Here is a 15108-nt window from a genome sequence, read left to right as displayed (position 1 = left end):
TAATAAGAATACCACTGCACTGTAGTGGTTATTTTCTGTGGCGGAGTACTACTTCACTGGTGCATTTTTATTTGAAGTGCCTGCAATTCATATCGTTACAAGGAATATCGGCCTTTTTGTTTCTCCCCCTCCCCTAGCTAGACAACGTCACAACAAAATCCCGGAAGTGTCAGTCTGAAAACAGACCCGTCGCCGTTAGCTAACGGAGCGTTTCAAAATCTATTTGCTAAATCGTCGCATTTTAAACAGCTTATACAAACGAAATACTCATATATTTTACAAAATGGGAACCAGAGATGATGAATACGATTATCTGTTTAAAGGTATCATTACAGCATGATTCTCGATATCAAAGCTAGCTTGGTAGCTAACGTTAGCTAGGCAGCTGTTTAGCTAACGTTAACAGTCAAACCTTTCAATTTGTGTCTGTGAAGTATAATATAGGTGTGTGAATAGCACTGACACATTTGTTTTATAAACGAAAACTACATATTGATGATCAGTTATAAACATAAATTGTGAAGCAGTTGGATTGCAACGTTAGCTACGCAAACGCCTAACGTTAGTACGTTAGCAGCTGTTTCTAAACAATGCTGACTTTTGTATGATTAAGTGACGTCGGGGTGTTTCCCGAGATAGCTAGATTGCTAGTTTAGCTAGCCAGCTGGTTAGCTTAGCTACATGCAACGAACATTGGTTATTATCTAGCTACATTCATCCGTAGATAAATAATGTGACGTTATAATCTCCCTTTCCTGTTTTTTCCCCCTCTGTGCTGTTTAATCTAAATGTCACAGATGTCACGTGTTGTGGCTATCTGTTTTGTTGTTTTCTATTTGAAGTTGATTTAACATAAAAAGCCTAAGACTAAGAATTAACGTTAGCTACACGCCACTGTGGATGATAGACTAAGAATTAACGTTAGCTACACACCACTGTGGATGATAGACTAAGAATTAGCGTTAGCTACACTCCACTGTGGATGATAGACTAAGAATTAACGTTAGCTACACTCCACTGTGGATGATAGACTAAGAATTAACGTTAGCTACACACCACTGTGGATGATAGACTAAGAATTAACGTTAGCTACACTCCACTGTGGATGTTTGACCGTGTCACTGCAAAAGTGAATGGTGGTAGTCAGATATTTTATGCGATGGAATCTTGTCTATGTAGCACCACGTGATGTAACTATGTCATATCCCCATGTAATTGCTACACATTGACCTTTTGGTAGGGCCTGATTAATGCAGGAGGTTACATGGGTTGAAGCCCTGGGGGCCAAAAACGCAGGGGCCCATGAGGCAGAGAAAAATTCAAGTGTGTGTGTGTAATCCGGCCCTGACCTTTTGGGGTCAATAAAGATTTTTATTGAATTGAATCCATCAGCCATTAACGTTGTGTTCTAGTGGTTCTGATAGGAGACTCGGGTGTGGGCAAGAGCAACCTGCTCTCTCGTTTCACCCGGAATGAGTTTAACCTGGAGAGTAAGAGCACCATTGGAGTGGAGTTTGCCACCCGCAGTATCCAGGTGGATGGGAAAACGGTGAAGGCTCAGATCTGGGACACGGCAGGACAGGAGCGCTACCGGGCTATCACCTCAGCGTGAGTAATGCTGTAGGGTAAAGTTGCCCCTAGATGCTGATCTGGGGTTAGTTTAGCATTTTCCCCCACTAATGGTTAATGTTAGGATTGGGGAAGGTAAGCTGATCCTAGATCTGTACCAGAGTTTACAATAGGAAGATTTGGCGCTGGACAAGTGACCCGGGAAGAATTTTATTTATTGAACCTTTGAGAAATTTACCGGTCATCCATATGTAATATATTACATTTAGCAGACTCCACATACAGTCATGTTATATATTCCATTTAGCCGACTCCACTTACAGTCATGTAATATATTCCATTTAGCCGACTCCACATACAGTCATGTAATATATTCCATTTAGCCGACTCCACATACAGTCATGTAATATATTCCATTTAGCAGACTCCACTTACAGTCATGTAATATATTCCATGTAGCAGACTCCACTTACAGTCATGTAATATATTCCATTTAGCAGACTCCACTTACAGTCATGTAATATATTCCATTTAGCAGACTCCACTTACAGTCATGTAATATATTCCATTTAGCAGACTCCACTTACAGTCATGTAATATATTCCATTTAGCAGACTCCACTTACAGTCATGTAATATATTCCATTTAGCAGACTCCACTTACAGTCATGTAATATATTCCATTTAGCAGACTCTACATACAGTCATGTAATATATTCCATTTATCAGACTCCACATACAGTCATGTAATATTCCATTTAGCAGACTCCACTTACAGTCATGTAATATATTCCATTTATTAGACCCACTTAGTCATGTAATATATTCCATTTACACCAACGCAATCAATAAACGAGGAATGTTGGCCAAATGAGCCTCATTTACATGTCCTTAACAGCCTGTAACTAATTACAAAACACTATTCCTTGTGTTTCGATGTGTAGCATATGCAGAACTTTATAGTCTATTGTTTTATTGTTTTTTACTTTCCTAAAACAATAATTGTCCATTTCACTGTTCAGTTGTCTGAGATTTGACCACTGAATGCATTAGGGCATTGCATTAGGGCATTGCGTTAGGGCATTGTATTAGGACGTTGCGTTAGGGCATTGCGTTAGGGCATTGCGTTAGGGCATTGCATCAGGGCATTGCATCAGGGCATTGCGTTAGGGCATTTTTCATTAGGGCGTTGCATTAGGGCGTTGCATCAGGGCGTTGCATTAGGACGTTGCGTTAGGGCATTGCGTTAGGGCATTGCATCAGGGCATTGCGTCAGGGCATTGCGTCAGGGCATTGCGTCAGGGCATTGCGTCAGGGCATTGCGTCAGGGCATTGCGTCAGGGCATTGCGTTAGGGCATTGCGTCAGGGCATTGCGTCAGGGCATTGCGTCAGGGCATTGCGTCAGGGCATTGCGTCCGGGCATTGCGTCAGGGCATTGCGTCAGGGCATTGCGTCAGGGCATTGCGTCAGGGCATTGCGTCAGGGCATTGCGTCAGGGCATTGCGTCAGGGCATTGCGTCCGGGCATTGCGTCCGGGCATTGCGTCAGGGCATTGCGTCAGGGCATTGCGTCAGGGCATTGCGTCAGGGCATTGCGTCAGGGCATTGCGTCAGGGCATTGCGTCAGGGCATTGCGTTGTCATTATTTTGGGTATTGTGTGTAGATGGGTGAGGGAAAAAACATAAATTGTATCAATTTTGTATCCAACAAAATGTGGAATAAGTCAATGGGTATGAATACCTTCTGAAGGCACTATGTATGTATGTATGTATGTATGTATGTATGCATGCATGTATGTACAGTATGTATGTATGTATGTATGTATGTATGTATGTATGTATGTATGTATGTATGTATGCATGCATGCATGTATGTACAGTATGTATGTATGTATGGGTATGTATGTATGTATGCATGCATGTATGTACAGTATGTATGTATGGGTATGTATGTATGGGTATGTATGTATGCATGTATGTATGTATGATGAGAAGCTTAGCCCCAGAGTGGGAGATATGCCGGCGGGGAGTGTTCAATAGAGATGAAATTACCTGCATCTCTATGTGTTCTAATATCATAGGAGGATTTATTTTGGGCGAATTCGCCACCTGAGGAAGTGGAAACTCAAAACACCTTTAGCTAGATCACTAACTCTAAAGATAACAACCAATTTATAGTAGCCATGTATTAATCTAACAGTACATTTAATGTAAAAGACCCATTGCAGTTGTAGCCTACCGTCCAATGAGGTCCAATATGGCCTATGCACTCACAATGGCCAATGTGCATTTCACGCCCCCCGTATCTCAAAGCCGTATCAAATATATGTTTTTAAAATAGTTGCAATTGAGCTCATAATTGAGAGTTCCTTTCACCATGTAAAAGTAGCTAAAACCATTGTGTTTTCCTGTAATCCCACTGAGACTCATTACTGTATCCTGTAATCCCACTGAGACTCATTACTGTATCCTGTAATCCCACTGAGACTCATTACTGTATCCTGTAATCCCACTGAGACTCATTACTGTATCCTGTAATCCCACTGAGACTCATTACTGTATCCTGTAATCCCACTGAGACTCATGACTGTATCCTGTAATCCCACTGAGACTCGTTACTGTATCCTGTAATCCCACTGAGACTCGTTACTGTATCCTGTAATCCCACTGAGACTCGTTACTGTATCCTGTGCTCCCACTGAGACTCGTTACTGTATCCTGTGCTCCTGTCTGTCCTGTGCTCAATGTATGTTTGGTGCTGGTGTGGAAGCAGGGAGGATACTTCAGTGTCAGTATGAACACAGTTGGGGACGTAAGGTATCAAGTGTCTCAGAGGAGGAGTGTGTTCTGCCTTTTAGATCATAATGATGGCGATGTCATGGACAAACTATCGTGTCCTAGTGGATAGGAGTCCAGTCACACAGTACTATCGTGTCCTAGTGGATAGGAGTCCAGTCAGACAGAGTACTATCATGTCCTAGTGGATAGGAGTCAAAGACACAGTACTATCGTGTCCTAGTGGATAGGAGTCAAAGACACAGTACTATCGTGTCCTAGTGGATAGGAGTCAAAGACACAGTACTATCATGTCCTAGTGGATAGGAGTCCAGTCAGACACAGTACTATCGTGTCCTAGTGGATAGGAGTCCAGTCAGACAGAGTACTATCATGTCCTAGTGGATAGGAGTCCAGTCACACAGTACTATCATGTCCTAGTGGATAGGAGTCCAGTCAGACACAGTACTATCGTGTCCTAGTGGATAGGAGTCCAGTCACACAGTACTATCATGTCCTAGTGGATAGGAGTCAAAGACACAGTACTATCATGTCCTAGTGGATAGGAGTCCAGTCAGACACAGTACTATCGTGTCCTAGTGGATAGGAGTCCAGTCAGACACAGTACTATCATGTCCTCGTGGATAGGAGTTCAGGAGTTTTTTTTAGCCACTGTGCTGTTGCTTGCTCTCTGAGGGTCTAGACCGGGGTACTGTAAAGCTCTGAGGATCTAGACCGGGGTACTGTAAAGCTCATTGAGGGTCTAGACCGGGGTACTGTAAAGCTCATTGGTTGTCTAGACCGGGGTACTGTAAAGCTCATTGGTTGTCTAGACCGGGGTACTGTAAAGCTCATTGGTTGTCTAGACCGGGGTACTGTAAAGCTCATTTAGGGTCTAGACCGTGGTACTGTAAAGCTCATTGGTTGTCTAGACCGGGGTACTGTAAAGCTCATTGGTTGTCTAGACCGGGGTACTGTAAAGCTCATTGAGGGTCTAGACCGGGGTACTGTAAAGCTCATTGAGGGTCTAGACCGGGGTACTGTAAAGCTCTTTGAGGGTCTAGACCGGGGTACTGTAAAGCTCATTGAGGGTCTAGACCGGGGTACTGTAAAGCTCATTGAGGGTCTAGACCGGGGTACTGTAAAGCTCTGAGGATCTAGACCGGGGTACTGTAAAGCTCATTGAGGATCTAGACCGGGGTACTGTAAAGCTCATTGAGGATCTAGACCGGGGTACTGTAAAGCTCATTGAGGGTCTAGACCGGGGTACTGTAAAGCTCATTGAGGGTCTAGACCGGGGTACTGTAAAGCTCATTGAGGATCTAGACCGGGGTACTGTAAAGCTCATTGAGGATCTAGACCGGGGTACTGTAAAGCTCATTGAGGGTCTAGACCGGGGTACTGTAAAGCTCATTGGTTGTCTAGCCCGGGGTACTGTAAAGCTCATTGAGGATCTAGACCGGGGTACTGTAAAGCTCATTGTGCCCTGTTGTTAAAAGGGCTATAATGGTACGCTGGCTTTTATTGATAAAATTGACCATGCCTCTTTGTCCACTGTTGATGATGTCATGGTGCAGGTACTACAGAGGCGCGGTGGGGGCCCTGTTGGTCTATGACATCGCCAAGCACCTGACCTATGAAAATGTGGAGCGGTGGTTGAAAGAGCTGAGAGACCATGCAGACACCAACATCGTCATCATGCTGGTCGGCAACAAGAGCGACCTGCGCCACCTCCGGGCCGTGCCCACTGACGAGGCCCGGGCGTTCGCAGGTTAGAGATGCCTCGCCGTTCTGAACTAGTGTCAGACGCTGAACAAGCTGCATACATTTCTGTTTTCTACTTTCCTTCATTTATGATGCTGCTTTCTCACAAAAAATTTATGTTTTAATGTCACTTTTTATGCTGGCATTCATTCCTGTGGAATGTTCCATGACTGGTACAGCCTGGTACAGTCTCTGTTCCATAACTGGTAGTCTCTAATGTTCCATAACTGGTAGTCTCTAATGTTCCATAACTGGTAGTCTCTAATGTTCCATAACTGGTAGTCTCTAATGTTCCATAACTGGTACAGCCTCTAACTTATTTTCTTCCGTTGTTTTTGTTCCCTCAGAGAAAAACGGTTTGTCTTTCCTTGAGACGTCAGCCCTGGATTCCACCAACGTTGAAACGGCTTTCCAGACCATTCTGACAGGTGTGTGTGTCATGTTCTTTTTTTCTGTCACACCTGTTGATTTCATCTGCTATCTTGGCAAGACAGACTGTCATATCCAATCTTCTCTCTCCCTCCCTTTCTCCCTCTCCCCTCCATCAGAAATCTATCGTATCGTCTCTCAGAAGCAGATGTCAGAGCGTCAGGAGAGCGACATGTCTCCTAGCAACAATGTGGTCAACATCCAGGTGCAGCCCACTGAGAACAAACCAAAGATGCAGTGCTGTCAGAACATCTAGCCCCGCCCACATTACCACTACACCTCCACCCCCTCATATACCCTGTACCCCCTCATATACCCTGTAAACCCCACCTCTACCCCCTCATATACCCTGTAAACCCCACCTCTACCCCCTCATATACCCTGTACCCCCACCTCTACCCCCTCATATACCCTGTACCCCCACCTCTACCCCCTCATATACCCTGTACCCCCACCTCTACCCCCTCATATACCCTGTAAACCCCACCTCTACCCCCTCATATACCCTGTAAACCCCACCTCTACCCCCTCATATACCCTGTAAACCCCACCTCTACCCCCTCATATACCCTGTATACCCCACCTCTACCCCCTCATATACCCTGTAAACCCCACCTCCACCTCCTCATATACCCTGTACCCCCACCTCTACCCCCTCATATACCCTGTAAACCCCACCTCTACCCCCTCATATACCCTGTACACCCATCTTGTTTTAGCTCGCCCGGTGAACCCGGTTGGGTGGAGATTTCACTTTAGAACCAATTAAATGGTCTCTCAAATGTGTGAATTTGGCCCACCCGGCTCTCAGGGTGAGGTAAACCGGATGCACCCACTTACTCAGTCTCATAGGAGTAGTCCCCTCCTCCACTCCCTCCCTCCTCCTGTCCCTCTCTCCCTCCCTCCTCTTCCTCTCCCCCTCTCTCTCTCCCCCACTCCCTCTCTCCTCCTCTCTCTCCCTCCACTCCCTCTCCCTCCCTCCTCTTCCTCTCCCCTCCTCTCCCTCCCTACTGATCATGATCTGAGAAGCCTAGTCAGTGTCTGGAGTAGTGTGTTCCCCAGCTGAGCCTTTTCAGACAGGAAGGCATTTATATTTCTCACTTAGATTTAATACTGTTGAAGCGCTGACATGTCTTACACAGAAATGTCTTAATATATTCATGTGATTTTTCATTTTCTTCAATTTATGACTTCCATTTTGTGTGTTCCTTGATTTTTTTTTACCTGTCTTTTTTTAAACGTTTTTTTTTCTTCAAATATTGTATCATATTTCCTACTAATGTGTATGTATTTGAAACACACTGAGAATGCTCTGATGTGTATCTGTCTACGACCCCCTCCCATCAGTTAGCCTCCCTCCCTCTCTCTTTAGTACAATGTATTGTTTGACAACGGTAGGTTTTTCCAAACATGTGGATGTATTAAGCACAGTGTACTAGATAGAATGTATGCTCCCTGGTCCATTGCGATAGGTGGAGTTTGACAATTGATCTGATTGCTGTAAATAGCTTAAGTAAAGACTTGTGCATTAGATCTGTTTGCGGATGGCTTCAACCATGCCAATGGACAGACAGGGCAGGCATCAAAGTACCTAACACGTAGAGGAACAACAGCTTTGTAAAAACACTTTTTAAACGTTTCCCCAAATGGAACCCTATGCCCTACCATATATAGTGGACTACTTGTGACCAGGGCCCATAGGGTTCCATTTGGGACACAGAATTCGTCACTTTGTTTACAGTCAGTCTGTGGCAGGTCAGCTTAGCATGTTAGGATAATGATGATGTCACTTCATGGCACCGCTTTGCATGTTTTTTTTATCTTCGTTTAAAAGATAAATGAGTTATCAGTACTCTCTGACTGAATTTATCACTGAGTTATCAGTACTCTCTGACTGAATTTACACTGAGTTATCGTAACTCTCTGACTGAATCTATCACGGAGTTTTCGTAACTCCCTGACTGAATGTGAAACACTACCATTGCCCAGAGGATGCAGTTGGCTAGACGGTGACCGTGGTGAATTAATATAGAATTTTTTCCATTTAAACATTTCTGAACTCTCTTGGATAAATTGAGCGTACATAGTTACAGACGTCTTTAAAAACATAGTCAGAGATGTCTGTAACAGGAAGTGACTAGCATTATAGTCAGTCAGGGACTTCATTTCAATTCAGGAAATACACCTAATTCCAATTGCACATTTTCCTCATTGAAAAACATGGGAGAGAATAAGGTATTTCTGTTTTTACTTTGTGACTTGAAATAGCATTAGTCAGTCAAATTACACATTAGGTTCCTATTTTCAACATGATCAAACTACAGAATAATGATACCCGCTGTAGTGTTCTGGCCCAAACAACTAAAATCAAGTCAAATCACATTTTATTTGTCACATACACATGTATAGCAGATGTTATTGCGGTTGTAGTGAAATGCTTTGTGCAACAGTGCAATAATATCTAACAATTCACAACGATACACACCATTTAAAAGTAAAAGAATGGAATTAAGAAATATATAAAATATTAGGACGAGCAATGGCGGAGTGGCACAGACTAAAATACAGTAGAATAGAATACAGTATATACATATGAAATGAGTCAAGCAGAAATATGGAAACAACATATAGACTAACCAACACATTCTAGGTATTTCTCTTCAAGTAATACCTTCTCTTGAATATGCATGTATACTACGTCTAGTGTAAATGTGATGCTATACTATAGTCTATGCAGCGACAGTCCGATACCAGAGAATATTAATTGACATATTTTATTTGACGAAATATCAAACTGTGGGGAAAAAAAGATGTCATGAAATTAGTTGCTGACAAGATACTATTCAATAGGAATCAGGCTGGTATTCTAGCCTTGTATTGCTGGTCTAGTTATGTGTTCATAATCAGGCTGGTATTCTAGCCTTGTATTACTGGTCTAGTTATGTGTTCATAATCAGGCTGGTAATCTAGCCTTGTATTACTGGTCTAGTTATGTGTTCATAATCAGGCTGGTATTCTAGCCTTGTATTACTGGTCTAGTTATGTGTTCATAATCAGGCTGGTAATCTAGCCTTGTATTACTGGTCTAGTTATGTATTCACAATCAGAATGTCTATCAGTTTGCATTCATGTCAAGAAGCATCTGTTAGTAAAACATCATGTTTTAAAAACATAGATTGGATCTTTGTACCAAATGTCACCCTATTCTAAAGTAGTGCACTAGATAGGGAATAGGGTGACATCCATATGCTGGGTCACATTATTTAGGTTAGCTGCTGTTCACTCTCAGTGCCTCCCTCTACCACTCATTAAAATCCAATAACTCAACTAACCACCTCTACTCCCATCTACCATAGAACGTTCCTACTGGTCAACTAACCACCTCTACTCCCATCTACCATAGAACGTTCCTACTGGTCAACTAACCACCTCTACTCCCATCTACCATAGAACGTTCCTACTGGTCAACTAACCACCTCTACTCCCATCTACCATAGAACGTTCCTACTGGTCAACTAACCACCTCTACTCCCATCTACCATAGAACGTTCCTACTGGTCAACTAACCACCTCTACTCCCATCTACCATAGAACGTTCCTACTGGTCAACTAACCACCTCTACTCCCATCTACCATAGAACGTTCCTACTGGCCAACTAACCACCTCTACTCCCATCTACCATAGAACGTTCCTACTGGCCAACTAACCACCTCTACTCCCATCTACCATAGAACGTATCTACTTACCGGCCAACCACCCTCTATATAGCTCCAGCTATCACCAGACAGACCTGCATCAAATACTTCTAAATACTTGAGCTGATTCTGTTTGCCTTGTTCAATGGGACCAACAGAATAGTCCCAAAAGTGCAAACCCACCAAGCTAAATCACGCGCACCTCAAAATACTTGAAAATACTTTAAAATTATTTCCCAGTTTTTTCTAAAATATGAAGTATTTAAAAGTATTTTTTTAGACACAGTTATGTACTTTTTGCCCATATCTGGTCTGGCTCTTATCACGTTGTCCAGTGTTATCACAGTCCGTCACATTAAAGCCTGTTTACACCAAGCTGCCTCTTACTTCAACACATGGCTTTCTACTTCCTTAATATAGTCCCAATATTATTATTATGCCTTACGTATGTAGCTAGGTCATTATTGTTATTATTATTAGTAGTAGTAGTATATATCTGTTCTGCTGAGGTCTGCTTGTTCCATATTAAAACCCCTCATGTATATCCTCTCTCTCTATAAGCCACCTGCTTTAGGCAGAGGAACAGTGATGAGTGTAAACGATGTGGCTAACTAAGGTTAGATGTCACGGTCGGGCTCCATTTCAGTTCAGACAATCCAGAAAGTAAACTGAAATGTATTTCCTGGTTTGACTGCATTAAAATGGACTTGAAACCCAACCATGAGAGGTGTAATGTAACCTGCTGATCCCCACCTGGATGCTGCAGCTAGATGCCATGCCTAACACGTCCATAGAGGCTCTAATGTAGTGATATTACTATAGCCTGGTCCCAGATCTGCCTCTTATTACTATAGCCTGGTCCCAGATCTGCCTCTAATTACTATAGCCTGGTCCCAGATCTGCCTCTAATTACTATAGCCTGGTCTCAGATCTGCCTCTTATTACTATAGCCTGGTCCCAGATCTGCCTCTAATTACTATAGCCTGGTCTCAGATCTGCCTCTTATTACTATAGCCTGGTCCCAGATCTGCCTCTAATTATTATAGCCTGGTCCCAGATCTGCCTCTTATTAATATAGCCTGGTCCCAGATCTGTCTCTTATTACTATAGCCTGGTCTCAGATCTGCCTCTTATTACTATAGCCTGGTCCCAGATCTGCCTCTTATTACTATAGCCTGGTCCCAGATCTGCCTCTTATTACTATAGCCTGGTCCCAGATCTGTCTCTTATGTAGTGATATTACTATAGCCTGGTCTCAGATCTGTTTTTGTTTTTGCCTAGTCCATTGTCAAGCCAAACCATGTTTTACATGACAGTTCCATATGGAGTTGGGAAGAGAGCATAAACAGACTGGCACCCAGGCTAATATTACTACCACCAGAAACTAAAATGACATTTCTGAACTCAAATGACATTCCTGGTGGCACTAATGTCACTACATATCCTGTATAAGGGTGGGATGTTTACGTACAAAACCGATGTCGGGGTGAATTCCATTTCAATTCCAGTCAATTCACGAAGTTCAAATTCTCTTTTCAATGAAAACATTTTTTGTGATTTGTTTACTTTTCCGAAATTGAAATGGAATTGACGCCAACCCTGGCGCGCGCATCCGAGAGGCGGGAAACTGACAGGGTTGGCTTAGAATCATAGGATTATTGACAACATGTAAACTATTTAGTCTCTAAATGTTTATTGAAAACATAAATCAGTTTACATCATTGTTGTAACGTTGCCAGGCAACCCATCTATAGTTCCACTGCTCTTATCACTGATGTAGGACGGAGGTTCCTGCTAAATCACATTACTAATATTTCAGAGTTAGCCTGGTTAAACCAGACTCGAGTGCTGCGCTCACCATTTGAAACAACAGTGAAATGTAGCTAAGTCAGTTGTGATTCCAGGCTATTTCAGAGTGTTCTGTTGAACTCCTACTGTAGCTGTATCTGTGTGTGATGGTGGTATTGTAACCATGGAAATATAGCGCTTGAGCCCCGTGTGCGTGTGTGTGTATAGAAGCAAAGGTAGGTAGCTATTGATTGAGTGTGTCCGTCTGACAGTACCAATGGCGTTATCTAACAGACGGTACTGTCAGCCTGTCAACACACAACTAGTGCACCATATTCCCTATCTAGTGCACTACTGTTGATCAGGGCCCATAGGGATCTGGTCAAAAGTAGTGCACTAGATAGGGTATATAGGATACCACTTCGAACTAGCAGTCTATGGAAGTGTAGAGAAGTGAATGTTTTTGTCCTTGTTTGAAAAATGATTTCAAGCCTTCTCATATACCTCCATTGTTTTTTAATGAACTGTGTCTTTGGTTCATGATTGTTGTCGAACTATAATGACATGCTGTCACTATAACTGATTGTAATTCCATTGTAAAACATTTGAAAGTCAAACGATGTAATTTCAATGCATTTGGAGGATTATATATGTGTGTGGGGGGGGGGGGGGGTAGTCGAAACGGACGCTTTTATGTTTTGTACAGATTGATCAATTGTAAAATTGTGTTTTTGTTTAATCTTAAGTTATCAATTCATATTAATAAAGCGCACCAGTCATAAACATTTCAACTCTCTCAGTTGGTATTTGCATACAAAGGCAGAATAACATTTAATTTGGTAACAAATTATCGGACATTTAATTTGGTAACATTTATTGGACATTTAATTTGGTAACAAAGTATCGGACAGTATTTTCTGACAAGGAATACATGGCGAGCAGCACGGTTGGGATCAATTACACTGAAATTCCAATTTTCTTCAATGCTTTTCATTTAGGAAAATAGCAGCGAGCAGCAATGAACGGGGTTCACAGGATGACAGAAAGGACACAGGATCAGTTAGATAACAAAGCAAGCACTCAATCATGTATGAACTATCTTCCTTTATGTGCAATCAGTGAAAGCATTACCATGTTTATCTCAATACCACAAGTATGATGCAAGTGAAGTTTAGTCTAGTAATGTAGGTTGGTTATTTTGAATGCAGCAGGCAATTATTCTTAAAGCCAATTCCTTCATGTATTGAGTGTTATATATGCTGACTGCGTAAGCCACATAAAAAGGCAACAATGTGATAATAAAGAAATACTAATCAAGATATTTCATATTGTTAATCTTCATAATTTAAATCTAACATTCATTTGCATGAAACAAAGTCCACTTGATCAATAGGTATTGCTCTAGATCCTATGTTGCCACTGGTGCCAATGACATCTATAGTGGTGCCAATTACATCTATACTGGTGCCGATGACATCTATACTGGTGCCGATGACATCTATACTGGTGCCGATGACATCTATACTGGTGCCGATGACATCTATAGTGGTGCCAATGACATCTTTAGTGCCACCAACTGGTCTGCCATCTAAGGTTGCAGTGACTTTATATTCACACAGCTTCTAAGGACATACACATTAGGTTTACATACCAAATTTCATGGCCCATTGTCCATCCGTTTAATTCGTATAGCCCTGGTGTGATATGGTGTCATCTAGTGGTATAGCGTGTGTGACTTTGAATGCAGCAAGTAATCATTCTCAGATTCATTTGAAGATAATTCATTGAGTCTGACTCCAGATTTTGGTATATAATCTGACAAAAAAAAATGAAGATGTTTACAGTATTTTAGCATTAGCATATGTGCTAACGTACATATAGAGGTACAGTGTGGCCATATTTGAATGCAGCAAAACAAAAATAAATCTCAAAACCATTAGAGACTGATACAAAGAGTCTACATACAAAATGTGGAGTGAATCTGACGCCATGGTTCACGAGGAGATGATGACTGCAGATCATTCTGAGCTTTAGTTACATTTGCAAAGAATGAGTTTTAGTAACCCTGTAATTATTATATATATTTTTTTTAATGTATCAATATCAAATTCAGTGAGGTTCATCTTAGGGATGTCCTTGATAGCGATGAGTTTCAAGTTGATAGCCCTGACTGTGGACTGGATTTACAGTGGTTCAAATGGACAGGTGAAATCGGATTTTTAGATATGTCAATAACTCAGCCATCTCTTAACCAATCCCTCAGCTTTTCTCAAACTACGACATGTACCATGGGACTACATTTCTAATTATTTGGTGTCATTTGGACCTATGGTTCATGAGAAGAATATTTTTTTTAAAGTATTTTTTGCATATTAACATACAGTATGTGCTAATATGCATCTGTTGGTATAGTGTGGCCATCTTGGAACGCATCAGCTTTATTTTCTCAAACTCTTTAGGGACTATTGTGATCCAAAGACCAAATCTGGAGTGAATCTGAATTTTAGTCCAGGAGAAGATTTGTTACTATTATTTAAAGCATTAGTGTTACATAGTCAAAAAAAGTGTATCGTTAATATTTTCCCTTATTAGTTTAAGATCTCAATGCCAAACTTAACATGGTTCATCATGGTAATGACCCTAAAAAAGTTTCCTGATTCATCAATAACTCATCTCTTAACCAATCCCTGAGTCAAACTAAGTTGATATAATATACCATACATACACAATGTGTGATTTGGTTTTATGGTATCATGAGAAAACACTTTTTTTTCTTCTTCTAAAGTTTTCCAAAATGTCCAAGATGGAGAAAAATCTATCCTTATGGGTCCTTGAGGTAAATGTGTTTAGCATGAGTAAAAACACCTGACATACAGAGTTTCAAGTCTCTAGGTCAAACGGGGCGACGCATATGAGGGTTTAAGTGAGACTTCTTATAACAGCGCCACCTACAGGCCCGTCGGTGCCATTCTTTCACCAAGTTACTCATGGCCTCTAGTGTCTGTGTGCCAAATTAGAACACAAATAGTTACCAATCTATGTTTGAGTTATTTGACCATGTCAAGACCCCCCAAACAATGTTATACAG

The 15108-nt window shown here is 41.7% G+C and overlaps 1 protein-coding gene across 1 annotated transcript; it reads left to right on the top strand.

Annotated features, from left to right (window-relative positions):
• The first annotated feature begins 129 nt into the window (after positions 1-129).
• On the top strand, positions 130-13341 carry LOC129834829 (ras-related protein Rab-11A). The gene is made up of 5 exons (XM_055900129.1): positions 130-323; positions 1413-1608; positions 5921-6114; positions 6455-6535; positions 6656-13341. The coding sequence occupies exons 1-5, from the start codon at positions 284-286 to the stop codon at positions 6790-6792; spliced, it is 648 nt and encodes a 215-aa protein (XP_055756104.1). The 5' UTR covers positions 130-283; the 3' UTR covers positions 6793-13341.
• Positions 13342-15108: the final 1767 nt, after the last annotated feature.

Source organism: Salvelinus fontinalis, chromosome 35 (assembly GCF_029448725.1).
Source record: "Salvelinus fontinalis isolate EN_2023a chromosome 35, ASM2944872v1, whole genome shotgun sequence".
NCBI classification, from domain to species: Eukaryota; Metazoa; Chordata; class Actinopteri; order Salmoniformes; family Salmonidae; genus Salvelinus; species Salvelinus fontinalis.
The sequence above is the reverse complement of the archived record's forward strand: the minus strand, read 5'-3'. Positions and strand labels throughout refer to the sequence as shown.

What these genes read in the sequence shown, in the direction of transcription:
- LOC129834829 (XM_055900129.1), top strand. Translation starts at nt 284, where the DNA reads ATGGGAACCAGAGATGATGAATACGATTATCTGTTTAAAG. An exon ending in ATACGATTATCTGTTTAAAG is followed by an intron (nt 324 to 1,412) that starts GTATCATTACAG and finishes GTTGTGTTCTAG; the next exon opens with TGGTTCTGATAGGAGACTCG. An exon ending in TTTCCAGACCATTCTGACAG is followed by an intron (nt 6,536 to 6,655) that starts GTGTGTGTGTCA and finishes CCCCTCCATCAG; the next exon opens with AAATCTATCGTATCGTCTCT.